This window comes from Aythya fuligula, chromosome 8 (genome assembly GCF_009819795.1).
Source record: "Aythya fuligula isolate bAytFul2 chromosome 8, bAytFul2.pri, whole genome shotgun sequence".
Taxonomy (NCBI): domain Eukaryota; kingdom Metazoa; phylum Chordata; class Aves; order Anseriformes; family Anatidae; genus Aythya; species Aythya fuligula.
The window spans coordinates 9,853,862-9,881,058 of record NC_045566.1 but is presented as its reverse complement, the minus strand read 5'-3'; the positions used below and the strand labels follow the sequence as shown (position 1 = coordinate 9,881,058).

The window sequence follows — 27,197 nt, the reverse complement described above, 5'->3', positions numbered from 1 at the left end:
GTGAAAACGATCAACAATCCTGCTACAAAAACAAAGGCTTCTTGTACGAAACTGCCAGAACAATTCTCTACGCACACAATTTTAAAGCTATATTAATTTCAGTTCAACTGAAAACACAGGAAATAAGATACATTTGCCAAGTACGAAGGGGGAAAAGAAAGAAAAAACAACACCGAGGGAATTTTTTTTCTCTGTGTAAGAGGATGATGAAGTAATCAGGATGACTCTGGAGCCCATCAAATCCAAGTTGGATTGGCAAACCTGACAGGTGGCCTACTTTTTTTTTTTTCCCTTTAAACCTTAGAGTCAGGAGGTTATTCATCTTTTCCACACTTAACTGTTCATTTACAGCAACTCAGTGAAGCCCCTACAAAACCTGAACAAAGTGAGCACTCACAATGAGGGCATTTTTTTTTTTTTTTTGAGGGTGAATGAAAAACTGGAAGGGGAAAGCAAACTTTTTTTTTTTTTATGAAGTGGCAGACGAAATAATCACAAAGCAGGGAGCAGACGAGGCACTTATGCTTGTATGTACACAGATGTACAAAACCTGAACAATGCACTAAATTTGAAGAGCATCTCAAAAACAGAGGCGCACCAGCTGTCCTCTGAATACGCCGCAGGCCTGCTGTACACATCTTGCATGCAGCGTATCCTTCGGAGATGCTGTGCCAACCCGTCAGAAAGGCACACAGCCCTTCAGAATCAGCTCTGTTGAACTGCATGGAATTCATTTCCATGTTGTCCTCTCCGAGAAGAAACAAAAACTCTACCCCTGACCCCCCCCCCCAAGGTCTGTGGTGGTGTTAATTTCAAATATCTTAAAACTCACCTCTCCGAATGAGGGTCAGGATGGGGAGGATGTTATAAGACACCCTTACCAGGGCCTGTTTAAGAAAATTTAATCTCTCACATCCCAGATTGCGGTATTCCTACAGAACTTTATGTGCAGACTCCCCCATGCGTGAGCTTCCTGCGCTTTTCAGATGCTAGCACTACATCATCTAATGTTATAGCGTGGCTGGCTGCCACAGAGAAGATCAGGATCCAATTTCTGACCTCATATTCCTGCCTCACGAGCCCTGAAGGTCTGGAAATGGTACAGGAGCACCACGGGAAGACAAAGCCCACTCTGTTTCCCCAGGGAGACAAAATAGCCCAGGGAAGCTCCTCAGCTGCAGAGAAGGTGCCCAGGATCTTCCAAGCGTGCTTAAATAATTCTTTTTGATCTGAGAGCAGCGACCTAACGTTTGGTTGCTTTTCAGGGAGATGAAGAAAGAACTATCTGTGGAAGGAGGAGCGGCAGGAAACAATGGTGTTAACAAGTCGTTTTCTGGAACAAGAGGCAAGCATGTTTGGAGACTGACCAAGAGGCCTGCTGGACTTGAAGAAGCAATGCTTCAGCACTTCGCAGAGCAGCACCCACCTGCACTCGGAGCTTTTTAAGGGAAGGAGCAAGCTTTTGCCCCAGCAGCACCCAGTCTGATACTCAATGCCATGACTCCCATGAGGTGCACCCTGAAGTTTTTGCAGACACCCCCCCAAACCTAGTGAAACAACCCACCTGCATTGCGGCCCAGCAAACAGATCAGAGCTATATCAAGATATATCCCAAAAAATGAGACACTAAGATTGCCATTTTCTAGCTACCTCTGTCTTAACCATCCAGATACCATTAACAAAAGATCAGCTCCCCATATACCCTGCTTAATCTACAAAAAAAATAATAAAATAAAAATAAAACACACCACCCTCACACATACACATCCTTCTGATTGAAATCACATGGCGAACTCCGCAAAACTCCGTACAAATCTCACAATGAAAGAAAAGATTCAAAGCACTTCACACAACATAAATCCCCAAAGGGTTTGCCATCTGGATTCCCCAGTAACCCGTCCCTTCAATTTCTGCCTGCTAAAGCTTGCCTTCTTTCCAGACAGCCACACGAAATCCTCGGAAATTATTAGGGTAGAGCTCCGTTTGTCCAACTTTCTGCCCAGGATTGCAGACACAGAATTAGAGGAAAATTTCAAGTGGGCACACTTCCAAGCAGGCCTCCTGTCATTTTGGCCAATTACACTAATGATCACATTCTCAGTCAAATCAACCAAGGTTTAATTGACTGTCAAATCAGTCTGAGGTACTTTAATTTACTACCTTGTATGATTAATTAAAGTGCACTGAGCAGAATGCAAGACCGACCTGCTGCAGATCTAAAGGCTGTCAGGTTTGTTTGCTTGTTCCTTAATATCAAAGTTCAGCTCAAAGATTCTCAAGCTGTGCTCTAGGACCAGTTAAGAAAGACACCGAGCACTCTTAAAAACAGTTCCCAATAAATTTTCCAGCTTCCAGACCGCTTTTTTTTGACATCCTTACCACAACAAGAATGCACCCCGCTCTGCCAAGCCAAAATGTTTTAGAAACACATTTGTCAAAACGCGTACCTGCCCCGCTCATCCGCTCGGCATATTGCTGAAAAGCACAAATTTAGGTTTCATGCTCTACCACATTTTAATTTCTCCGTCTAAAAACAAACCTTGAAGCAAGAAACAACCAAACCAAGTTAGGAGTACGTTAAGACCAGTTTCTCCACTGCACGAACGCATCGGGTTTTGAGTTGCGGAACAGACTATAAACACAAACACTACCAGCATTTATTTGGTTAATGAGGGGGTTGGCTTACAAAACCAATGTCTAAGCCTGAAAACATGTAAGGATGGAAACCCCACAACAGCACATCAAGTTGTATCCCACACATCAACGCAAAATGAACAAGTGAGATACATTAGCCAGTGCTTAGCATTTCATACTGTTCCTACACATAAAAACAGAACGAGCTTCTCAGCCTCAGCAGCATCCCTTTAATGCCCCAGGGTGCAAAACAAGATCCCTCCAAAGCCATTTCAACTCATTACCGACACTTTTTTCGTCCCTAGTATCTTCACAACACGTGCATGTTTGCGCTTAAAAGTCAAAGTTTCCTAAAAGATGGCCCTACCAACAACAACAGCCATTTTTAGACACAGAGGACTGTCGCTAGGCATTCAGCCTGGAAAGCCATAAATCTGGTGGATGCATGTTATTAATTTGAAAAGGTTTTCTGAAGAGCAAGATGCCAAAGCTTTGACATAAGACATTTGCCAAGAGTTAACTGTTTAAACCCATAGTCTGATGGAGTTTAAAAGCCCAGCATTACAAAACCAGGGAGGAATTATGCTGGCAAGTGCCACTCAACAACAGAGCTGGGAGGCGAGGGGGGAAGAATTCCCTCTAGGAACTTGCAAACTTCAGAAAAGCTTCAAAGGATTGTAAAGAACAAAATCTTCCAGACTGAATTGACTTTGAGGTCATTAGCCTGGAGGAGAGGGGAAAAAAAGGTGCGGGGGGGGAGCAAAACATAAGAAATCAAGCTGCATTGGTAAAGAGAGCCAAGCTCTCCACAGTTTTGTTCCTAACTGCTGTCATTCACTGTCCTAACAGAGGGACGGTGTTTGGTTTGTCCCTACCTTGGCTTCTTGTCTTTGGGAGAAAGGTAACTTCAAATATTTACAGAAGGGCTCGTGCTGCACTTGGCCCAGCTCATCCTGATGCCGAAATCTCTTCCGACTGCTGACTGGGGGAAGTCACAGCGTCCAGCCTTAAGTCTGAGTCACAACACGACACTTGAACGTGAAAACCCCATCGTTTTCTACTTTCATTTTGGTGATATTTTGCTTTAATCGCATCTCCCCTGCTGGGGATAGTTCCTAGCTCTGACCAGCCCCCCCGCAGCACGGCCAGGGCTGGCGCTCCTCAGAGGAGACCTGCCTTAGCCCAGGGACGGCGACACCAGCCCAGAAACTGGGAGCCTGCTAAGCTGCTCCACGGTTTTGTAACACAAACAAACCTTGCAAGAGGCTGAGCTGAAACAAACAGTTCATTTATTTTGTGACTGCAGCCAAGTTTGAAACCAGAAAGAGACGAGACGTTAACTTACTGCAAAGCCTGGGCTTCGAGACCAACACCGTAGGTTTAAAAATACTCGTATAAAGCACGGGCATAAAGCCTGGCACACACTGAGAAGGCAAATAATTGGAAAACACACAAACAACAAAAAACACTCAATCCTTATGCCCACAGTAAGGAATTGCCAACAGCTTCTCGGGTCCAAACACAAAACAAAAGTGAACCCGTACAGACGGGCCTCGCAAAAATCTGTTTGTCTCCTCGCCTGGCTGCAGTCACACCAACGCACGGGCAGCGCAGTCGCAGGGTCAAACCATCACACACAGCTGCTGCTTCAAACAGACCATCTTAATATATCCTCTTTGCCTAAGAAAACATGAAAATTGCAGGACATCCCGAAAGCAGTGGCTTTCCCTACGCTTCTACGGAGCTTAGCAAAGATGCCAAGATGCAGCAGGCTGACGTTTGCTGAGCTCCTGACCAGCATAAAATAAAAAGGCTTCGATTCCCTTTAACACCTCCGTAATCAAGGAGTCTCCCCAGCCGCCCCACCAGGTTTATAGCTGAGGGCCGAGAGCTGTCTGCAGGGGTTCTCAGGGCAGGCAGGAAGCAATGCTCCGCTGTTTCGGTGCGGCCAGTGAGAAAACCCATCAGGGCAAGACACCCAGTACCATGTCTACAGCAGGTACTGGCAGCACAAACACGACAGTAACAGGGTCCCTGATAATTCATTTACGACCTTTTAGACAACAGGACATCCCAAACCTGCTGCTGAGTTACTGGAGACACCAGAGCCTGGTGGTATTTACACATCAACCTGAAGCACCTCGGGTACCGAGGGGAAATCTATAACTCACAGTTGTGAGCCACAGACCCGGAGCGTATGAAGTCAGGCTTCAAAAGCGAAGTTATTTCAAGCAAATCCCCTGCTGGTTGCAAAAGCTGTTACAGCTCTCCAGTGCAAGCACGGGGACAACCACATAAAAAAGTGGCCTAGCCACTACCAGAAATGTGTTCAACTTAAGAAAAAGTGACAGGGCCATAGGAAAAGAAGCTTACTAACTAAGTCAAAAAGAGGACTTGGCAGCAGACAACAGATGGAGCCACCAGGACACAGCAGCTGATTATGAGATGTACTTACTGACAAATACACAACATGAAATGAATACGCTAAGGAGCTAATGAGGAGGAAAATAACTTTAAAAAAAATACAAATGGTGATCATTTTTGATCTGGCGTAGAAGAGCACTTTTTTTGTGCCGGGCTGCAAGACGCAAAGCTTCTGATTTTATCCTCGTAGCATGGTCATTGTGCAAACGCCTGGTTCTTAGCTACAGGAAAAAAGGAAACCTGTGATGCAAGGGAACCACAAGCTTCACTCTTTCCTGCAGCAGGCACAGAAGCAACATCCCCCTCCCTCAGCCCTGCGTTTCTTCCGTACAGTTACAAAGTCGCCTGCATAAAGAATCACGATGGCTGAAGCGCCGTCCTGCACAAGTCCAGGAGCAAGGCTTTCACCGGCCTGTCAGAAGGCGGCATGCAACAACAACTCCCAGAGCTGGTGACTAAATTGCCACCCTGACGAGTAACCCACTGGGCACACCGGAGCTCCTCATAAAACACCTTATCGCGGGCTGTAAATTCCAGTGCCTGTGAACCCCCTGGAACCACGCACCCGGTGGTTTTGCAGCCCGCGAAGCCACCCCACGGCCCCGGACACCACCAGGAGCTGAGCTGGGAAGAAATTATTCCAGCTGGAGCGTGCAGGCTGCTCAAAAGCGAGCCTAAACACGACCCGTAAGGGCTTTTAGGAGGACATAAACCTAATAAAACCCCGCGTGGTGCTCCCCAGGGGGCTGCCAGCTCCCCAGGCACCCCTGTCACAGGGACACCCCCTGTCACAGGGACACCCCCTCCCCCTGGGGGCCCACCCGCCCCCTGCAGACCCCCGGGCAGCTCCCCCCGAGCCCTCAGCGTCCCCTCCCGGCTCCTGACGCCCGGAGCCAGGCCTCCCCCCGCCCCCCGGCCGTTACCTGAGCAGCGGCGGCGGCGCCAGCGGGGCCTGCGGCCGGCGGGGGCTGTCATGGCGGCCTGCCCGGCTCCTCAGCGGCCCGCCGAGGGGAGGCGAGGGGGCCCCATGTGAGGAGCGAGCCCGGCTGCGGGGCGCGGGGGCCGCGGAGCGTCGCGGCTCCTCCCTCTGCGTCCGCCTCCGCCGCCGCCGCCACCGCCACTGAGCCGCCCCCGGAGGCGGGGCGGCACCCCGACACCCACCGCCCTCCCCTGTAGCCAATCGGAGCGCGGAGAGGGTTGATGGACGGCGGGGTGTGGCCAATGGAGGAGGGGAAGGCAGGCGCGGAGGGGTTCGCAGGTAATCCACGTGAGTGCTCTTTTCTAATTGGCTAAGGGGCGCTTGAGTGGCAGGTACCTCAACCAACGGGAGCAGGGACAACAACTCCCAGGACGATAGCAGGAGCCAGCGGCAGGAAAGAGAGAGGGGCGTTGCTAAGGGCGCTACGCTCTCATTGGCCAGCCCCTGTGGGCGGGTTATAAATAAGAGAGCTAGCCAGTAAGAGCGCGGCGCACGTTCTGACGGGCGGGCAGGAGAGCCAATCCCCGCGTGTTTATAGGCAGCGGTGGGCGTGAAGCTGTCAGCGGGCCCAGGTGCTCATGGAGGCCCCACGGCCTGGGCACGGCCCCCCCCCCCCATTGCCCTAGCGCCTCACGGCCCCCTCCTGCCCCGGCCTTTAACCAAAACTGATGGTTTTTTTTGTTTGTTTTGTTTTTTTTTTTTTTGTTTTGTTTTGTTTTGTTTTGTTTTGTTTTTTTTCCCTTACCTCATTCTTGGCAATATCTGAGCTACTTTTACTGAAACTCAACAAATAAAAAATAAAGTAAATTAAAAAGTTCGTCTGTTGTAGAGTCTTGTATTCAAACAAAAAGAATCCCAAACAATTACAAGTGGAGGAGCTATAACCAAAAGGGTTCTCAGACAAGAACGCGCTGCTCACCCTTCCCATATTAAAAATAAGTTCTATTTTCCCCCTATCCATCATTAATTTTGCATCTAAACTTTTCAGCTTGATCCAAAACACGCTTGGGGGACTTTGGTGTTGGAAACATCGGCACCGACTCTACAGATAACAGTGAACGGAGTCTTGCCCTTGCAGCTGGGATAAAATCCCGAACCTGCAATTTATTGACTGAATTCAGTCTTAGAATTTCACACAAGCTTACAGTAAGATGTTCTACATAAATTTAACTAAAAAAAAAAAAAAAAAGTAATAAATTCTGTACAGGTAACAGATTAACAGTGGTTTGCGTGGAAAAAAAATAGCTTTTTTTTTAAATTTATTTAATTTTCCTTCTGGATTTCCCATGCAGTGATTTTCCCACACTCACAAATGCTAAATAACAAGTATTTGCAAACATCTATTCTAATGGCAGCTTGAGCACAGGGTGCAGTGAAGCTTTTGTAATTAAGCCATTAAACAGTGATCAGCATACCCACCGTATTTTAATCTGTGACTGAACAGGTGGAACTACTCGGATCAGTCTGTATCTTCTGCTAGGACTTATTTTTTAGAGTTAAATTTCTGCACTTCACATGGTGCTGGGATTTGTCCAAGCGAGTTGAAAAGACTTTACAGGGCAAGCACTGAAACATCTCAGTCTCCGTGGCCATTCTCTAAATGACTGCAGGGATCCCTGCTGCTCTGTGCCCTGTTTAAGTGTCGGTGCCCTCCAGTTTCACCTCACTGTGCCCCTAGTCCCGGCTGCGTTGGAAGCTATTAGTTAGCTGCAAGATGACATCTGGTGGCAGGTTTTGATTACTTCTCCTTTTGGGATCTAATCCCAGAACTAAAGCAAATGAATTATCTTTCCCCAGTTCCCTGTCATAAATATCACCTTTTTTCTGCTTTCCAGGCAAGATATTAGTGGCTTCTGTTTTTGGTCTACAAATGTCTTATTGGTAATAACCAGGAATAAGCATTTATCCCATGGGCTGGTGCAAAGTAGCAGCATTAATATATGCCAGTGTGATTCAGTAAAGTTAAATCACAACTGGAAACACACAACACTGCATGAGATCCTGTGATTTATATCACAAACAATCCATGTTTTGAGAAGGCCTGGGAGATGGGATAGTCTTATGAACACTGCTACCACCTTATCTCAAAGGCAAGGCTTGTGTTTTGAAAGCACAAAAGAATGGGTTTTGCTGATGACCACACGTGCACGTACAGCAACCGCAGAAACTTTGTCTAAGGAAGTCCCCCGTCCTTCCTTGCAGCCGGCAGAAATACCCAACAAATCCATGGCCTCAATATCTGCAGAAGATGGGTGCCTTTTTTAGTCTCCTTCTGTTTCCTGGAGAGAGAAAAATGAACACCGTATTAAAAGACACTTCAAAGGGACATATCAAAGGAAAAGTCTTGTGGATGTCGCGGTGTACTTCGATCTAGTGATCTCTCTCTTGCATTGAAGGGTCTCGCAGCCTGGGAACAGGGCAGGGAGCTCAGCTCGGAGCAGGTATTCCTCCCTCCTCCCCCTGCCCTGGGCTGGCTGCCCCACGCAAAGATCAGCTATGCCAAAAAGCAGGTCTGTGGCTTGCGGTCTGCTCCACCGCTTTCTCGGTCTGACTCTCCCTCAGACAGATCACTTTGGCTTTATAAATACAACCGGTCTGGCAAAAGGACAGCCAAGGATTTTACTGCCACTCACAGGGTGGCAATAAAATCAGGCACCAGATGTGGATGAGATCACGGGAGGGGGAATTCCCTTCCACTGGGCTTTGGAAATGCCCCGGAGGCGGAGAAGTTTGGGAGGTTTCTCCTTCCCAAGGAGAAAGATGCTGCAATGAAGCCACACAAGTTTGCTTCCATGGCAGCAGAGCAGGTGTTGTCCCCAGCAGGGAGGTTTTGTGGGGGCCGAAATTAAAAAGCGTTGAGCAAAGGGGGCTGCCTTTCTACCTTCCCAGGGGAACGAGGTAGTGGGTAACTTCACAGCACTGTGATGAGAGCAGGCATTTTAGTGACTTAACCCATCAAGTATTTTGTGTAATGAAGCCCCTCAAGCAAAAACATCCTCTTTAGACACCAGGATAAATCTGAAGTCATTTCATGGGAGCCAGGCGAGAGAGTCCCAGAGGGACTGCCTGGAATTTGCCCCTTGCCTAATGTCAACACTGTCCCTTTTCCTGCCCTGTGCTAGGCGGACATTTCATGGGATAGCTGCAACTAAGGATCCCTGTAGGCTCACAGTCACAAGCCAAACCCCTGAGATTTCAAAAAGCATCCCAACAGGCTGCCCTGCAGGAGCATCCTCCCACCCCTGCCTGCCTTGCAGATGGCCTTTGCAGACCAAGGTGAGGGTCGTTCACAGATGAGAGAGCATTTCCCACTGCTCCGAGCAGGGCAGCATGCGGCAGGGAATGTGTTTGGACCATGTGCTCCTCACCATGTCCCAGCCACCCTCCCAGCAACAGGAAGGGCTCTGTGGGGATGATTGCACGCTGTCCTCTGCACGAGGATTTAAATGTGTGGTAAGGAAGAGGACAGTGATGCTGTCCCACCATCGATGAGGACAAGGCAACCAGCACATCCTCATGTACAAAGCCATGCTGCAGCATCCCCTGTCAGAGCATCCTCCACTCTCCTCTTCCACAAGGCTGGGCAAGCCAGCACTGGAGGCTGAGAGCAGCATGAGGAACCAAAGAGAGCTCGTTTTGGGACAGATGGGTACTCCCAGCTAGGCAGCTGCCGTGCTGTGACCGGTGCTGCAGCCTCGTCCTCCCAGCCTGCTCGTCGTGGCCATCTGCTGCCTTGGCTGGGGCTCAGGGCCCGTCACGCTGCCATGGTGCCATAGCAGGGCTCCAGCCAAGCTGCTGGTGGTGCTGAGGTTATGGAGTGGTGCCAAGCTGGATGGCTACAAGGATGTGCAAGCAATGGGGTGGTGGGACAGGGCTGACCCTGAGCCTGGGAGAGCCTTTGCTCTCCAATCTACTTTTTTTGTACCCACTTTGCTTTCCCCTTCTTCCTCCGCCGGGGTACAGAGCAGCGCAGAGCCCTCGGAGAGGAGCTGAGTCAGGACAGATGTGCAGGAGAAGGACGACAAGCTCCCAGCCTTGAAGGCAGTTCACTGCCTGTGTCACTGCTATTAAAAATAGACGAATGGCAGCGCTCTGTGCAGCGGAGGAGTGGCAGAGGAGATGTACTCTCCTGGGCCGCCGAGCAAATGCTCCTTCTGTCTGCCTGCGAGTCACCCAGCAGCATCTTCTGCTCTGGCAAATCCTTTTATTTTTTTTTTCTTCTCTCTGACTCATGAGATTTAATTTTCTTTTGATAAAAAAATGGTTTTAATGTTTCAGGCTTGGAGACGCGGAGTGACTCACCTCGGCTTCTCTCTTCTGCACCAGGCAGTCAGCTCCCAGCGAGCTGAAACCCCTTCCCTTGAGGGTCATTTCCTTTTGGGAGCAGCTCCTCTCAGCCCCTCAGCATTTCTGGAGCAGGGAGCAGCTTTCTGGGGCTGCTGCTCTTGTCCCTCTACCCCAGCCCAACACCGATCATGCCCAACCATCCCAAAAAATCAGGTTTGCCAGGTGACACAGGGCAAGGCCAGCACAAGATGTGCACCATTAGTGCCCCACAGAGACCCAGCACCAAGCTGGTGCCTCTCTCCTGGACCAGCATCCCCCCTCCTCCTCCCCGTGCCCTTTGCTCCCACTATTTTGTACTCACTTATTTTCTGTAACCCTCTTCTTTTTACTAAATGAAGATAATCAGCGCTACCATCCCTGGCCTGCTCCCTGCCTTGGCCGCCAGCCAGAAGCGAAAGGACAGGAACTAAATAAAGCCTCTGCAAAGAGAGTGAGACAGGGTCAGAAATCAGCGCTGTGGGTTTTTAGCGTGAAACTTTCGTTCAGGAATTATTCCAAGTCCTCGGCTCTCTTTGCTGCTCAGACCTGGCTGCTCTGTGTGCTGATCAGGTTTGCAGGAGTGGTTTTGATCCTTGAGAACACCCCAGAGGACTCACCCTGAGCAAACCACAGCCCCTGCATGAGCCACGCGGGCACAGGGGCTGCCACCCACTGTCCGAGGGGAATATTTCTCTCTGTCCATGAGAAATCAGCAGTGCCCCAGCAGGACATTATGAAGTGCTCCCTCGTTTTGTTCCCCTCTCTGCGGTGGGGAAGGCATCACGCCGACACTGACACATTTCTGCTCCCAGCCGCCCCATCCCTGCTATGGGGAGCCCAAGGTGTCTCATTAATGCGTTAATCATAACCCTAATGAGGAGAGCCGAGATCAGCTAAAGTAATAGCATTGGCCTGCAGGGGGGCTCATCTGCACGGGTTTATCATGCTGCTCACCAACCCCTTTGGGGAACGCCAGCCCAGCTCTCCTTGTCACCCAGCTGCTGAAAATCCCCTGTGCCACAGACACAGGCTTAATTAAAGCGGAGGGACCCGTAACCTTGACGACTGAGAGCCGCTGTCTAGAAGCCAGCTGAGGCAGATATAGCTTCGGTGTCTCTGGAGAGAGAGCAGAGAAGTGACATGAGTCAGAAGCACGCGGGCGTTGGGCTGCATGGGTCACATCCAGCCCAGGTCCCCGGGGTGCGCACCGCGAGGAGCGGAGGTGCCCCGGCCCCGCGCATGGGGCTGGGTGGTGCCAGGCAGCAGAAGGCTCCTACGACTGTCCAAAATATTGTAAATGCCCTTCAAATAATTCCCCTGAAGGGCTGGGAAGTTTGTAAAGGCCTCGTTACTTCTGCCTTAATGGGATGCCAGAAGTCAGTGGCAGTAAGAGGTTAGAAACACATTTCCAAGAAGGGGGGGGAAATTTCATGGGGTTTTTGAAAGCGCCCATAGAAGACGACGATCAGCTCTGCTCCAGCACAGTCAGATCACCCCAGCAATCTTCTGCCTGCCCCAGAAACACGGGCAGAGCTACCTAGAAGCTGTGTTGGAGGAAGGTGAGTGCTGGAGGAACAAAACGACCCATTTCCACCTTGCACACTGTGCTGCTGGCACCGGTACCAGGGTGGAGGAAAGGACCCGGAGCCCCCCCTCTGCCAAAGTAGCCCAAGAAAGGTTCAGCAAGGGATGTACCATGGCCAAAAGGCACCTTCCCAAATCAGAGAAGCCCAAAACCTTCCTTATTAGTTTCTGTGAGCACTGACAGGCAGGGTGGGAGTGCTTGAACCAGCTGGGCTGGAGAGGAAGCAGAGTGGCCGAGGGATTTGCAGGGGGATTTTTGGTCCTTCCAGAAAACAGCCCAGGCTGCAGGGTGCCTCCCCACAACCAGCTTCGTACTGGGGCTGCTTCTCCAGAAATGTCAACCAGATGAATGCCACCAGACTTTCCAAAAGGAAGGCAAAGGCCGACCCAGTGGCTGTCTGGGTTTGTGCTCAGGCTGGGATTTCCTTCACCCAGCAAATAACTGGGGAAAGGGCCTGGCCTTTGCAGTGCCCAGACCCCAAGAGGGATGGGACAGGGCTGCAGGATGCCCCAGGAACCACTCGTGGCACCCCCACTGCCACCCAGGGCAGCATCCAGGGGCACCTGGGGCACCCCGCTCCCAGCCCAGGGACCCCAAAGCGCCACAGGGGGACCCCAGGGGGATGCTGCCCATACATCGATGTATGGGGCAGAAGCGGGGGGGCTGGGCTCAACCGGGGGGGGTACCAGAGGGGATGCGGGACCAGAAGGGGGGATGCTGAGGAGGGACCGAACCGGGGACGGGTGGGGGAACACGGGACAGGGCAGGGGATGCCCGGGACGGGGACAACCGGAGATGCCAGGACCCAAACGGGGCCGGTCCGGGGGTGGGGTGGGTGTCAGCATCCCCCCTCCCCGCACAGCCACGACCGGGGCCGCCCCGCTTACCGGCCCGCCCCGCTCCCGCCCCGCTCCCGCCCCGGTGCCGCCGGCGGAGGCAGCGCGGCTCGGCCCAGCATGGAGGGGACGCGGGGCGCCCTGCTCCGCCTGGCCGCCTGCTGCCTGCTCTGCGCCCTGCCAGGTACCGGGGGCGGCCACCGGGCCGGGGGGGCACCGGGATGGGGGGAGAAATCAACGGGGAGGAGGAGGGGGGGGGCCCGCCGGGCTCGCAGCACCGGGGGAGTTGGGGGGCGCCGTCGCGGTTGGGGGCTCCGCAGCTCGCAGCCGGGACCCCGCGGGGCGCGCCCCGAAATTTGGGCAAAGCCCGAGAGCTGCGGGGAGCGAGGAGGGGGTCCCCGGGGGTCGCCCCGAGGAGCCGAGCTCCGGTCCCCGGTCCGAGCCTCGGAGCTGGCACCGAGGGGACCGGGGACAAAGCGGGAGGGGAGGTGGCGGCGACCGCCGGAGCCGCATGGGGGGAGCGCCGCCGGTAGCCCGAGGAGCCCCCCGGTAGCCCGAGCCCCCCCCGCGGTAGCCCCGTCCCCACGTGGGCTCGCAGCGTCGCGCTGGCGGCCACGCGGCGGGGCAGGGGCAGGGGCAGGGGCTGGAGCCGTCGCCATCCCCCTGGCCGTGGCAGTGACAAAGCGGGGGGGGGGGCTCGGCGAGCAAGCGTGGTCCTTCTGCTTGGCTGCTAAGAGAAAAGGAAAAAGAAAAAAGAAAAGGAAAAAGAAAAGAAAAGAAAAGAAAAAAAAAAAAAAACTCGGCCAGACCCCGATCGGGTCACAGCGCGGCAAAGGGCAGCAGTTGGGGAGGAAGGGATGAGATTTTTTTGGGTGCTTTTTTGCCTCTAACAACGGCTGCTGGGAGCCCCCCGTGGGTGCCCGGCGCTGGGAGCTGCTGAGGTTTTTGAGCTCGGGCTGAGGTTTGGCGCCCCGGATGCGGTTTGTCTGGGTTTGAGGCTGAGCACGGTGAAGCGGTCCCGAAGCAGACCCCATTCTGCTGGGAAAGCCCTGGATAAAGCCACGCTGCCCGTATGAGGGTGGCTGTGCCCTTACGGGGTGTAGCAGTGCAGGAGCTCGGGGCTGCTGCTGCCTGCGCTGGCCCCATCGCGCACGCCGGGGTACCCCAGGGAGCTGCTTTCCTCTGCTGGCTCGTGGGAGCCCTCCCGCTGCAACGTCCAGGACTCAAAGTGCTGGGACGTGCCAGAATTAACATTGTGCTGGACTTTTCCTGGGTTGTTTCGTGCCTAACGTCCTAGTCCCAGTCCCAGAGTCCCTTTGTGGCCTCAGGAAATGGCACCTATGCGGCTGGCCTGGCCCTCGTCCTCGCAGCTTTTGGATCTGCCAGCTAGTCCCGGCCTCAGTGAGAGAGCAAATATTTTGTGAAATAGATGGCACGGAAGAGCTGCCACCAGTAACAAAAACCACATGGCAAGCTCAGTCCTGAACGAGACAGCAGAGAATCCCCACAGGACAGCGATGGTGGAAGGGGGGCACCCTGAGCTTGGCCCCAAAGCCAACAGCCACCCCACAAACCTGCCCCAAACCAGGCACCCAGAAGGGTCCCTGCCCTGCTCCCGGTGCCGATCCTCTTTGCCCCCCCCTCCGGCCGCGTTTGCCGTGGGGCCAGGCAGGGGCTGGTGCTGCTGTGTCCCCGTGCTCTGCCCACCCCAGCTCTCAATGCAGCCTTTCTTCGCTGCCTGCGGAAATCCACTTCCTCCAGCACCATTAGCCTTAAAAATAACCCCCCCGGCGTAGTTTTGGGCTGCCTCCCCTCTCCGTGCTGAGCTGCCTTGCAAGCAGAGGGGACACTTGTGGGTGCCTGGGGTTGTGCAGGCAGGCAACATGTCCCGCAGACGTGCCATGGGTGCCACTTACACACTCGCTCTCTTCTCCCTGTCCATCAGGACCCTGATGGCACGTGCTTGAAGCACTCGCCTCCTGCAGCTCCCTTGGCCCCATCCCTCCACGCCAAGAGGGGCTGGGAAGAGCCCAAGGATGGACACAGTCACTGCTGGGGTTTCTATGGGGCTGCCACGCTCTGTAGGGCAGCTCGTGTAAGGTCTGGAGGCCGAGCAGCCCTGCAGGCTCTCCCCCAGCTCATAGCACACTGTCTAGGCTCCCTGCTGACATGGGGCTGCTAGTAAGGCAACCGGCTAATTAATTTTCTCCTAATGACATGAGTGCTTCCTCCACTGCAGCTGTGGCTCCTGAAGTAATCAGGGCCGGGGCCGGCTGATGCCAGATCTCCCTGCTGTTGCTGTGTTTATTGGGGTCTGCAGCCCCAGACAAGGCCAGTCCTGGGCAAAGGCGTCTTTATCACAGCTCAGTCCTCGTCCTCGGGTACGGAGCAGCCGGTGTGGGAGCCTCCTGGGCACCTTCCTGCCCAGCAGGGCGCTTTGTAGCTGCATGTGGCCAGTGGAAAATAACCGGCTGGGGAGATGGTGGTGGCCAAGCAAAGCCACGACTTGCACCTCCCCGGCACAGGCTCTGGCACTGCTGCGTGCCCTGGGCATGTCTGTGCCGTGGGTTTTTTTTTGGCTTTTCCTGGTATTGAAGAACTCGCGCTTGGCATTTTTGTTGCTCTTCCCAGGCCTGCTCATCTCTGCTCTCGCAGCTCTCCCTCTGCCCATCTCTGCCGTGCCACCGTGATCCGGTGTCCCCCATCCCAAATGCAGTGCCACCAAGCAAGGCGGTAGCACCAGCAGGCTCCTGCCTCCCCTTTTTGCTCCCCAGGGGCTCACACCTCAGGCCCAGCATCTGCAGATGCCCTGGGGAAGCATCCTCCTGCCTGCCCGGGCAGGTCGGGCGCTGAGCTGTCCTTCCCCGGCGCCGCGCTCGCTCAGCACCCTGTATCTAATCTGCGCCCCGTCTCGTGCTCAGCTCGAGGCCTTCTGCCTATCGGGCTGGAAGGAGCTTCTCGGTCAGGAGACCTGGTTTCTATTCCTGTCCCTTACACCACAGCCCTCGTTTTGCAACGTGCCTGGCCTGGCCAGCTTCCAGAGCCGCGCCGGGTGCTCGGCACCTCTAGCTCGGCTCCCTCGCTTCTGCTGCCTGCCCAACAGGGCACAGCACGGCTCAGCTCACAGGGTGGTGTGAATTAACTTGTGCTGTGCAAGGGCGCTTCTGTGGTCACCAAGTGGGCTGCAAGGACGGATCTGTCCCTGCGCCCCGTGCCTGGCCTCCCTGCAGCACCCAGAGCCTGTTTGGCCCCTCTCTGCTGTGACACAGACGGGGACAGTCCCGGCATCAGCCCTGGTTGGGATTCTGCTGGAACCCGCTGCAAATTCAGCCTGGTGGCATCCCACCTCCACCGAGGTCCTGCGAGGGATCAAAGTGGGACCAAGTGTACAAAGCAGCTGCCCTTTGCCCTGGGTCTGTGTCCGTGAGCCTCGAGTTGCCATGGGGAGGGTGTTTGCTCTGCGGCATCCCTGGGCGCATCCGGCACCCACCCCAAGGGCTCCTGCCACCTCCGCCACCCGGGTTCCTTAATTCGGGGCTCTGAGGTCAGGCTGGGCTGCTATCTGATCAGCACGCACCCCGGCTCTGCTTTTAAATGAAATTAAGAGCCTTGGGTTTAAATCCCACTTAGATGGCTTTACGTGCATTTATGCTTAAGCTCCTGCTCCTTGAAGAGGTTGTTTAATTACCGTTGGTTGGTAACCATAAAGATGTAATAACTGGCAACAAAAGATAATTTCTGCGCTTAATGGAGTACTTTGCTAAGCAAGAGGATATAATTGCTTAAATACATATAGGTTACAGCTTGGGCTGTTACTCTTTAAATGTTATCTTAATTTTGCATTTCACTATATCGTTTGTGACCTGAGCTGTTACGCTGAAGTGGAAACTGGATTCAGTTAGTGCACAAAAATAGCATTTTGGAAGGGTTTGGGTGCCTTCTCCATGAATCAGAGCAGTGGTTTGACAGTCATTCCGGAGGAAGCTGACTCCAGTGAGCGCCACCCGCAGACAGTGACAGCCTGCGTGGGGGGATCGATTCATCAGCACCGGGGAGCCCTGCTCCCATCGGCACTTTTAGGGAAATCCTGGGTGGATCCTTTCTTATTTTTGTGCTCAGCTTTTGTCTGGGTCTCCTCTGCCCTCTCAAGGCCCTGCAGCCAGCCTGCCCCTGGCTCCCTTACCCTGCGTGACTCCTACAGCTCACCCTAGGCTCTCTGTAAGAGGGATTTTAGAAACGGCAGTAAAGCCTGTGAATTGGAGCTGGATTTATGTTGACTCTCGGGGAGCTCAGGCTGCTGTTTCTGGCTGAGAGGAGGGTGCAGAAGACACCTCTGGGATTGGGACAAGTTCGTGGATGTGCTTATCCACAGGCTGGTCCAGCTGTGGTCCCTGCTCTGTCTCGCTGCCCTGCTTTATCCCGAGAAACAAATACAAGGTGGGGTGGCTGCCGTGGCAGAGGTGAGACCTGGCTGGATGGAGGAGACATCCCCACTCTGCGTGGCTGCCCTGAGAGCAGCAGTGCCCTGTCCTGGTTGTACAGGCTCGTACAAACCTTCCCCGGCCCCTCGCTTGGCCCCAGCCCCGAAGCTCGGGCAGGGAGTGTGAAGCAGGAACAGCCCCGTCTCCTGCAGAGCTGGCTTCCTTCACTCTGGCATATTTATACCACGTCTGCTGCAGAGCTGCTGGGAGCACGGCTGATGTCTGCAGGTCCCTCAGCGTTGTGGTGTGGCCCTGGAGAGGGGCTGGAGCCGCGGGCTGATGCTCGGAGCCCTCCCTTCCCTCGCAAAGCAGGGAGCGTTTCCCACCCCTCTCCAAGACATGGGGGCTTCTTGGCTGGCTGCAACCCTCCTCCCTCAGGGCCTCTCTCTTCCTTCGCCCCTCTCGGTTCCCAGGCAGAGGTCACTGCAGTCAGCACTATCTGATGGGAGCTGCTGCTCCGTTTCCACCAGCCCTGCCCCGATGTGGTCTGAGACCGCCGGTTCTCACCAAACACACTGAGCCCGGTGGTGAGCACAGACCCGGGGGCAGGACAGCCAGAGGACAGCCAGCCAGCCCTGTGTTAGCAGGAACCGCAGCACAGCCGAAGCAAACCTCCCCGTGGTTCCCCATCAGGGAAACAGAGATGCTGTTATTATCGGAGCTCATGCAGCTGGCTGCTTCAGTCGCGGTGCGGCTGCTGGGGCTTCGTTGTGATCCCAGGGTGACTGCGCCTTCACCAGCTGTCTTGGTGTGCTGCAGCTGTGGTGCCTTGGAGGATCCCCGGGAGGGTGAAGTGTCTGCACTAACTCCTTCCCTTCCCATCTGAGAGGAGGGCCTGGTGCCCTCGTCCGCAGGACGATGCCGCAGGCAGTGCAGCCGCAGCCTCCCTGGCATCTGGTGCAGGAAGCAGAGCTCCTCCAGGAAGATGCCAGAGTAACGAGCTCTGACCTGCATCCCTGCAAGGAGCTAATAAACATCTGAAATCATCATCACTTAGCAACTGGAGCAGCAGCCACGCTGCTGGAGCTGGGGATTTGCAGAATTAGAGGGCACCGAGGATCCAGAGCAGAGCAGGGGGAACGAAGCTGTGGCATCGAACCAACAGTGTCACAAATCTTAATGCAAAACCCTGGAGGGGTATCTTTATTTTAAAACAAAACTGAAGAAAAACTCACCGGTGCTTGTGCTCTTTAGCATCCACGTGCTGACAGGCACCAAATTGCAGGTAACTTCCCCTGGTGCTTGGCTTGGTGGCTTGTGCTGGCTTTGGCTGTGCCCTTACTCTTGGAAGCTGATAGGCAGTGACGGGATCTTTTGTCCATCTTTTGTCCGTCTGTCCCTGAGTGACCAGGATTTACTCCCTGTCTTTTGTCTGTTTGTCCATCTTATGGCTCTTGCCTTGTTCCTTATCTACTCACCATCATCTCCTAATGGCTTGAGTTTTTGTGTTAGCTTGGTTTAGGCTCTCCTTTTTTTTTCAGGCTCTCCTTTGTTTCCTGAACTGGTGTGCTGACTTGTGCTGGGCCCGCTGACATGCTAATCCAGGTGCCATCAACTCCTGCGGTGCTCAAAGCCCCCCGAGGGCATCCCTGCTGCCCATTCCTGTTCCATACCTGCCAATTTTAACATTTCTACTGCAATTCTCTGCATAATGGGTTTTAAATGTTGTGGTGTCACAGCAGCAGCCTGTCTGGGTGTGCTGTAGCACAAACCTTCCTGAAATGGTCCTGCTGGATTCCTGTCAGATACAGGGCTGGAGCAGTGTGTGCTCCTGGGCACCGCTTCCCTGGCAGTCACAGGCACTGGGCAGTTCTGTGAGAAGGAGCTGTGTGGCTCCTCGTGGAGGAAAGAGTTTAGGGAAATATCCCTCCCACCAGCATTTCTTGTCACAGACAGCAGGGAGCTGTGTTACAGCAGGACCAGGGTAGTGTTAGCAGGATGAGGGGAGCTGCTTGGCCCCTCAAACCCTCCTACCCTGCAGCACCTCCCGGCAGGGATGCCAGCTCCTATACAGGGCCCAGACTCATCCTCCTTCCCCCTGCTTTTCCTTTCGGAGCCAGAAAAGCAGCACAGCCATTTCAGAGTCACTTGCTCTTGTGCAAGACAGCTCTCCCCAGACCTTTCCTCTGCATGACCCCAATCACAGCTCGCCCACCCCATGGGAGGCCGGCCGGGGCACAGGCCAGCAATTCAAAGCAGCACGTAGCCAGGCTCGCTGCTGGCCGGGCACCTGGCCACCGCCTTTCCTGTTTACCCCGCAGCAACAGCGCAGCTCTGTGTGCGCCTCGCCACGCGGGAGCAGGTAGCCGCGTGTTTACCGAGCATCTGCCTCTGCTGCAGGGGCCTTCAGCGCTGCCCAGCTGCTCTGGGATTTCGCCTAGTTGGCAGCTCACCGAATAAGCAGTGCTGGTTTTTGGGGCTGGAAAATTGTCACATGAAGAGCTGTGATCCCAGCTCTTCTCTTTCCGGGTGTTACTATATCCTATACCTTAGCTCCATTTCACAGAGCAGCTCGCTTTGTTGTGGACAGATCCAGGCAACACCAAAAGGAGCATCACTTACACCTTCGGCCCTTCACGTTGAAGTCACCCCAACTGGGGCTCCTCTCGAGAGCCTGTTCTCTCCGAATGTGCTGAGCGGGGCCGAGCTGCTCCTGCTTCCCCCGCGGGAGCCCTCATGGGACTGGGGCCCGGGCCGGGGAAGCGCAGCTCCGTCAGGCTGCTCCTCGGTTGTGAATTCTCCAGCTGGTTGGGGTACTGCGAGAGCCTCTCTCTCTCTCTCTCTCTCGAGATGCGTTGTGTCTTTTTTTAGGGCCTGTTAAGTGCCGTAGCTGGAGAGGAGCTCTGATAACTGTGCCCGTTCTGAAGAGCTTTTAAAAACTGCTGTGGTTTTCGCAAGGCCTTTGTGCCGGAGTGGGCTGCTTTGTCGGTGGGTGAACGTCTCTTGGTTACGGCATCTGCCTCAGATGCTTCTCTGCTATGGAGAGCATGGGCACGAAGATGGATTTCCTCCAGTACCTTTATGTTTTTCTGCAGTGGTTCATCATGCCTCAGTGGCTTAGGTAGAAACACGGGACAGAAATAGCAAAAATATTGGCCATGCGATGTTCCTAAGTGGTCTGGAAAGCCCATCCTGATGTGACTATATTACTCTGTGTGTTTTTTTTTTTTTCCTGTTTACACACCTCAAAAACCCTCACTGGGCCCATGTTTGTGAACAGCAGTGTCAGAGCCTTGTGGCTTCCCTCCTCCCGCGTGCTGTCACCCCGTCTGGCGGCTGGGGATCCAGCGGGGGATCCCTGCCCGCTGCAGGGGGAGGCTGAGCAGCTCCCCAGGCCTGTGACAGCAGAACACTGCCACGCTTTATGGTGACGATGCGTTCATAAATAGCTCGTGAAGGCAGCTCCCAGAGCACACCACCAGCTGCTTTACAGCTCTGTAGTACCCTTTAGCTACGCATTTTACCCTTCCCTCCAACAGCAAACCCACAACACTACTCAGATGACGAGCAATATAAGCTTTACCCTCGCCAGACACAAACTTTATAAACAATTTTCTACAATTCCTCTAGCCAGGGGAGACAGAGGATCTACTTCTACATTTTCCCCATTTGTATTTTTTCTACACCACTTCTGACTCGTCTTTACTTTCTCAATCAAATCCTCTAAAAAGGTTCAAAAGGTGCTCTGGGGCAGAAGGGGTGGAGATGGTGACCCCACAGAGCAGGAACACAGAACGGAGAGGGAGGAGGGTACAGACAGGTTCCCTGGAGCAGGGAGGCCAAGAGGGCAGAGAGGCTCTTTGAACCCCTTCCCCAGGTACAAATCTGTGCTGGATTTGGAGTTAACAAGATGGAAAGATTCAGGCCCTGATGTTCCAGTCCATTTCTTCCTTCAGTGTGGGATCTCTGTAAAACTTCTCAGCATTTCTTAACTCTCTTCCCTAGGAGAAGGAGAGAAGGCAACAGAGACCTCGGTGACAACACCTTTTCTTAGCACCACGCCAACCTCTCATCAGCTCAGGGAAACCTCTGACCTCAATCCAGACACTACTGCTGTTCCAGAGACAAGCTTGGGGATAAACGTGACTGCTGCAACGCTCAACATCACGGGAGCCCACAGTGCAGAGGTGGAAGATGCCTCCACCTCTGCCACCACCGTGGCGGGCACTGAGGCAGAGAGACTGCAGCCTTCTGCTACTGCCAGCCCCACAGACATCCCGGTTACACAACGTGAGCACCACAATGTGAGCTCATCAGATAACAGCAGCACTGAAATCCCCTCCCCTGCCCCGACAGCCAGCAGCACTCTGGAAGAAAATCAGCCCGACCGTGAAGTGACGGAGCCTTTCAGCACAACCGAAGAAATGGATGATGCCAGCAGCGCGACCCCAACGACTCCTCTGAACAGCATGCTCGGTGAGGTTTTGCCTTTCCTGGCTGTGCAGAAAGTCCTGCCCCAAGGGTGCACAACCCGGGAACTTATGGTGCTGAACATCCTTCTGCTTCTGTGAACTCTGGTGGGAACCGGAGAGGGGGGCAGAATTGGGAAGAGCCATTAGGCCTGTCCCGTTCAGTGGGACTGACCTGCAGAGGTGCTGTGAGTTCAGCATCCTCCTCGCAAACCCCATTACTTGTGGTATTAATTCTGTTGGCTGCTTGCTGATGAGGATGTTGATGGTGTGCAGGGAAGGCCTTTGTATACCTCATCCTGACCAATGCACTTCAGCAGTGCTCCTCAGCTGGGCTCTGAGGGGCTGGGATCCCATTCCCAGCCACTTTGGGATTGTCACCCCCCTGATGCATGGCACATTGACCATTGATTCGCGTGGTGTCTGTGCACAAGGGTATCCTTTACCCTGGCTGTGTCCCGGGGTCCCGCTGCTCTGTGACACAGCCTCAGGGGATGCTGCTGCCCAGTTGCTGGGCAGAGCCTTTGTGCTCCCCATAAGGAGGGAGGACAGACATTTCCCAGTTTCTTGCTCCGGGGTGATCTCCAGCTCTGTGCAGAGCTGTTTGAGGCTTCCCTGCTTGTCCTTTGTCCGCAGAGGACAGGACTAGCGGGGCCAGCTGAGGTTGGCTGACATTGCAGACTGGCACATATGAGAACCAAGAGAACTTTCTAGCACTGTGCCCCACAGTGTGGCTCTGCTGCGTCTGCACTCTGTGTCTGCTTGTTTTCTGACGGGTTATCAGAAAGCTGCTTTTCCTGTAGTCCCCATCTGCCTTCTTCACAGCCTTGCTTCTATTTTGTCCAGTCCCACAGCACTTGCACTCGATCCTTTGAAATGACCATTTGTCCCTATTTTGTTCGTCCCTATTTTGCAGCAACCACCAACAGCTCTCAGCTGGGGCCTTCAGACAGACAGACCATGGGGCCCACAGAGGCAAGGTCTGAAACCAGGCCAGGAACAAGCCCTGTGGGTGCCACAGAGGTGAGCACCATGGAGCCCAGAACCTCCTCGGCTCCCGTCTCCACCTCAGGGAGCACATCTTCTGCTGCTGCCTCCGGTACCATCACCACGAGACCCGCTGTGAGCAGCTCCGCCACCAGCACAGCCGCCAGCCCCACCAGCACATCTCCTCTGGACCACCCGTTAGAGCCCATGCACGAGAAGGCTTCTGTGTTGGATGTTGGTGATGATGAAAACCCAGGTAAATGCTCTGCTTTTGTCCCTGCTCTCACAAAACGTGGCAAAGGGTTGGGCGTACCTCAGATTTCCTTTCCTCTAAGTCACACCAAGAGAGGGCTTTGCTACTCCAGCCGGTGAAGGCTTTCCTGTGGCCTCATTCCTTTGGTGTCCTTGCAGAGCTACCGAGTTCTCCTTTGGCTGACACGACGAGGGCCGATCCCTTGGTGATCGCGGTCATCTCCGTCTTCATCGTCATGGTGGGCATCCTCGGCCTGGTGGGCTTCCTGCGGTACCGCCAGCACAACAGCCGCATGGAGTTCCGGCGCCTCCAGGACCTCCCCATGGTGAGTGGGCTGACACGGGCTGGCTTCATACCAGCTTTTGTCTTCTTTGCAGTTCCCCTTTTACTTTATTAGCAAAGTTTTGGGGTGTTTGGGGGAAGGATGGATGCTGATCGCAACCCCTGCTCCCTCGTAGGTCCCTCTCCTTCCCAGCGGGGTTTGCTTTGAGGTGACAAATCTCAAGGGTGACAGCTAAAGAAGCCGTCTGCCTTCCCCTCGCTCTGAAGGGGAACAGCAAGAGGTTAAATGGAGAGAGGAAGGGGAGCACCATGCAAACTGCCCCTCAAACACCTTCCTAGCCTCTTCTCCTGTATTCTGATATATTTGCCTTGTGACCGTGACAAAGCAGGCTCTGTGCTCTGTTCCAGGGGTGGGACAGGCTCACTGCTGCTGTCCTGCAGCTAGCAAGCAAGCTGATGCTGGCACAGCCTGAGTGGAGCTCTGCACAGCCAGGGTTTTCTACATCCTCCACCTGCACGCACCTCTTCTCTCCCAGAGCCTCATTAAAAGGGAAGAGGGACTGCCCAAAGATCCAGGACCTGCACAGGGACAATATTTGTGGTGTTGGCTGGGGCTCTGTGCCATCACGCAGGCTAAAACACGCTCTTCTCTGCTTCCAGGATGACATGATGGAGGACACTCCCCTCTCACTCTACAGCTACTAGGCACCCAGGCTGTCCTCCGCCTGGCAGGCTGAACTTCCCAGAGGAGAAGGCCTTGAGGACTTGGTCCCAGACAATCTGCTGACGAATGAGGGGGCTCTGACTTGCACACAAATGAAAGAATTTTGGTTTCTTGTTTTTTTTGTTTTTGTTTTTTTCAGGCGGCTTTTGGTTTTAGATGTTTTAAATAGTTCGTTGTTGAAGTTTTTATGTCGGGAATCAGAGCCCAGGTCTGGCTTATTCCTCCAGGCTCTCCTCAAAAAGATGCCCCGAAGGGGTGCCTCCTCCTTTGTGTGGGGTGACCGATTAGCCACGACAACTCTGACCATCACATTCTGCGTGGAGTCCTTCTGTCCGTCTTCGCAGCTGCTGCTTTCAAAGGAGATGGGCAAGTGATCCACGCAAAAGCTGTTACACTGATGGGGTCAGCAAAGTGCTAGCAAAGGAGACTGCTGTTTTCTGAGGGATCCAGGGATGAGAAGATCGGTTCTCCTAGGCTCCCTCTTGTTCTGTGTTTTTAAGTATTTTTTTTCCTTGCACTTTTTTTTGCTCCTGTTTCAGCTTTAGTCCCAGGCTTGACACTGCACATCCTGAAACACCTGCTGGGAGGGTGACAGACTGCTCTGCTTCCTTCTTACGTGCATACCTTTTCTCTTCAAGGGAAAACAGTCGTGTGGCCACTAGAGAAGCCCCCTCGCTATCCATGTTGTTTTAAAGTTGCTGGAAGGAAACAAGCATGATTTTAGCTCAACAGGGCTTGACAGAACTCAGTCTGTTGCCAACTAGACACACTTAATTTGGTCTCACCAAACTTAGGAAACTGGGTCTCCCAAAATTGACACTTTCAGCATACGCATAAGCTCCTTGCTCAGGCTCCATAAGTGCTTTAGTCCACTTTCCTGTCTGGATTGACACGTGCCTTTCCTCAGGTACCTGCCATTTTGCTGCTAGCATCTGGTTTCTGAAAATGGTTGTACAAATCTAGCTCTGCACTGTCCCTCCTCTGTCAGTGCAAGGCCAAAGCTCCTTTCTTTACCTTTTACTGTTGGTTTTTGAGCCAGTTAGTGTCTTGTCATGAGGACATACATATGCTGGATGTAGGTGCCTTCCTCCCCTTCCCTTTCTAGGTGTTAGGCTGATTAGATTCTGCATTTTTGCCTCAAAATATCACTGCTGTAAACTGCGAGGCTTTTAAGGTCCTTCAAGGAAACCCAGGGACCAGAGCCTGTGAGGGCAAGTCAGGATTTTCAGATGCCCTCACTTCAAAAAGACCGGATAGTGCATGACACAGAAGTATTCAAGTAACTTGTACCTGCTCCTGTTGTTTAATTCATATTTGACTGCAGGTAAAGAGAAACACACGCCTTCTCTAGAGTGTTTGAGTTTTGATTAAGGCAGTTGTTCCCTTGGGATACAGCAAGGGCTGGAAGTTCTCCACCACATTGCTCTTAGAAGCCGCTGTCTCTCCTCTCCTTTCAGTAGCAACACATGGACCCCACAAGGGACAGATAGGCTCACAAACAGAAGTACCTATTTTTTCCCAGTTCTGTTATTGCTTTTCTTAGCAGGGAAGGAGGAATTTGCCCATCAGCAGGGCTCAAAGGTGGAGCAGAACTGGGCTGGGTCAAATAGACGAACTGGGTAACGCAGCAGTTCCTCCTTCCCGTGGTACTACTTCTGAAGTGGCTGACAAGTGGCTGCAGTGCAGTTCAGATTCAGCTGTTGGCTTTGGCCTTGCATCTGTTTATTGTAAGGATGCCCGGTACAATAGGGAAGAACGGGTTGGTTCTCTCCTGCTATTATTGCATGAAAACTAAAGGGTAATTGTCACAGCTCCAAAGCTTTTGTATCGAGCATTGTCTGCACAGAGCAATCTCCCTAGCTACAGACTTGTTTCCCCTGCCGGAGGGCAGGGTGCTACTGGTTTTTCGCACAAAGAGAGGCAAGTTAGTGGTGGAAAACAGAACTCCATCCTGGCTGGAACTGGCGCAGGCTGGCGTAGCTGGAAAGTGTCTCTGCACAAAACCAAAAGGGCAGGGGCTGGCTGTTCTGGCTTCCCACACCTTGCTGTCCAGGGGAAAGGGGTGAGGAAGAAAACTCGCCCAACACCAAAGTGCAACTTTCTTTGTAAAATATGTTTATAGTGGATTTTTTTTTTCTGCAATAAAGTTACAAATGCCAAAGGTGCCCATGGTTCTCATATTTTCATCTGGTCAAATTAGATGTAATCAGTTTTAGAGGGAGACACTAGGCCAAATAATCTAACATATGCACTTTCAGACTGTCCCTTGCCTCTGCTTGAAGCTACCCTTATTGTCATCTGTTGTCAACTGCAACCCCAAGCTCTATTTACAGAAATATTTTCAAAGCCAGTCTAATCCAAGCCTAAGTAGCATCATCTGTCATGCTTCTTTCTATAGTACAGAAATCAAAGCAAACTGAAATGAACATCTTATTTAGCTTCCTAGCAGTCGGAGCCCCTTGGAAACTCAGCCCCCCAGGGAGGCAAGGGCTCAGGATTGGCTTCAAAAGTCCTGATCTTGCTGCAGGATTGACAAGAGTCCCTCCCCAGCTAATAGTCTACTATAACTGTTAGAGTAATTGTGCAAAATCATCCAGCTTGTGCCACAGACTCTGCTACGGGAGCTTCTCCTGGAAGAGCAAAATATAGTATGTAAAAATACTTGGTCATTGGGCTTACGTGGTTTCTCAAAGAGTTCCCATAGCAAATCTAGAAAAGCAAAGCCCTGGAAGATCTAGAGGATGTGGAGAGACAACAAACACTTCTTAGGTCAGCAGAGTGCATGCTGAGTAATCTGAATAGGCTCGGGGCTGAACGCCCAAGCCTGCAGAGATTTCAGTACTGTCCCAACGATACAGCCCTACAGAACAGAAGTAAGTAACGGAACAAACATGCTACAACTAAACCAGTCTTTTCAAGTCTGAAGTCAGCATTATGCTTGTGGTTTATGTTGGAGTTTCCTCTGTTCTGCCTATCACTGATGTTGCTCGGAGCCAATTTCATTCTCAGAGCAAACTGGTGAGCTGCCCCGTTGGAGAGCTGGCGCAGAGCAGATCTGCGTTAGCTGGAGATGCAGCAGCAGGACAGGATTCTGCAGGCAGTCACCCTTGGGAGGAACAAAGCTCACTGCCTTTGCCCAGCCCAGTTTGACCTCCCAGTCAAGAGGTGCAGTCACTGAGGCAACCAGATTTGCAGGTGGACCATGGGCCAGTTGTGTGGCCTCCAACTTCCCTATCCAGCAAACCAGACTTTGTCAGAACCAGAAAACAACTTGCCA

The 27,197-nt window shown here is 53.1% G+C and overlaps 2 protein-coding genes across 2 annotated transcripts in view; one reads left to right on the top strand and one right to left on the bottom strand.

Moving 5' to 3' along the window:
- The window catches only part of TESK2 (testis associated actin remodelling kinase 2), a 75,744-nt gene extending 69,595 nt beyond the window's left edge, over window positions 1-6,149 (bottom strand). The window contains exon 1 of the mRNA XM_032192002.1: window positions 5,982-6,149. The gene's annotated coding sequence lies outside the window, so the exon portion shown is untranslated. The remainder of the gene's footprint in view (window positions 1-5,981) is intronic.
- Window positions 6,150-12,904: 6,755 nt separating this feature from the next.
- On the top strand, window positions 12,905-26,084 carry LOC116491882 (putative protein TPRXL). Its single transcript, XM_032192243.1, has 5 exons — window positions 12,905-12,968; window positions 21,211-21,681; window positions 22,591-22,917; window positions 23,073-23,239; window positions 23,857-26,084. The coding sequence occupies exons 1-5, from the start codon at window positions 12,905-12,907 to the stop codon at window positions 23,899-23,901; spliced, it is 1,074 nt and encodes a 357-aa protein (XP_032048134.1). The 3' UTR covers window positions 23,902-26,084.
- Window positions 26,085-27,197: the final 1,113 nt, after the last annotated feature.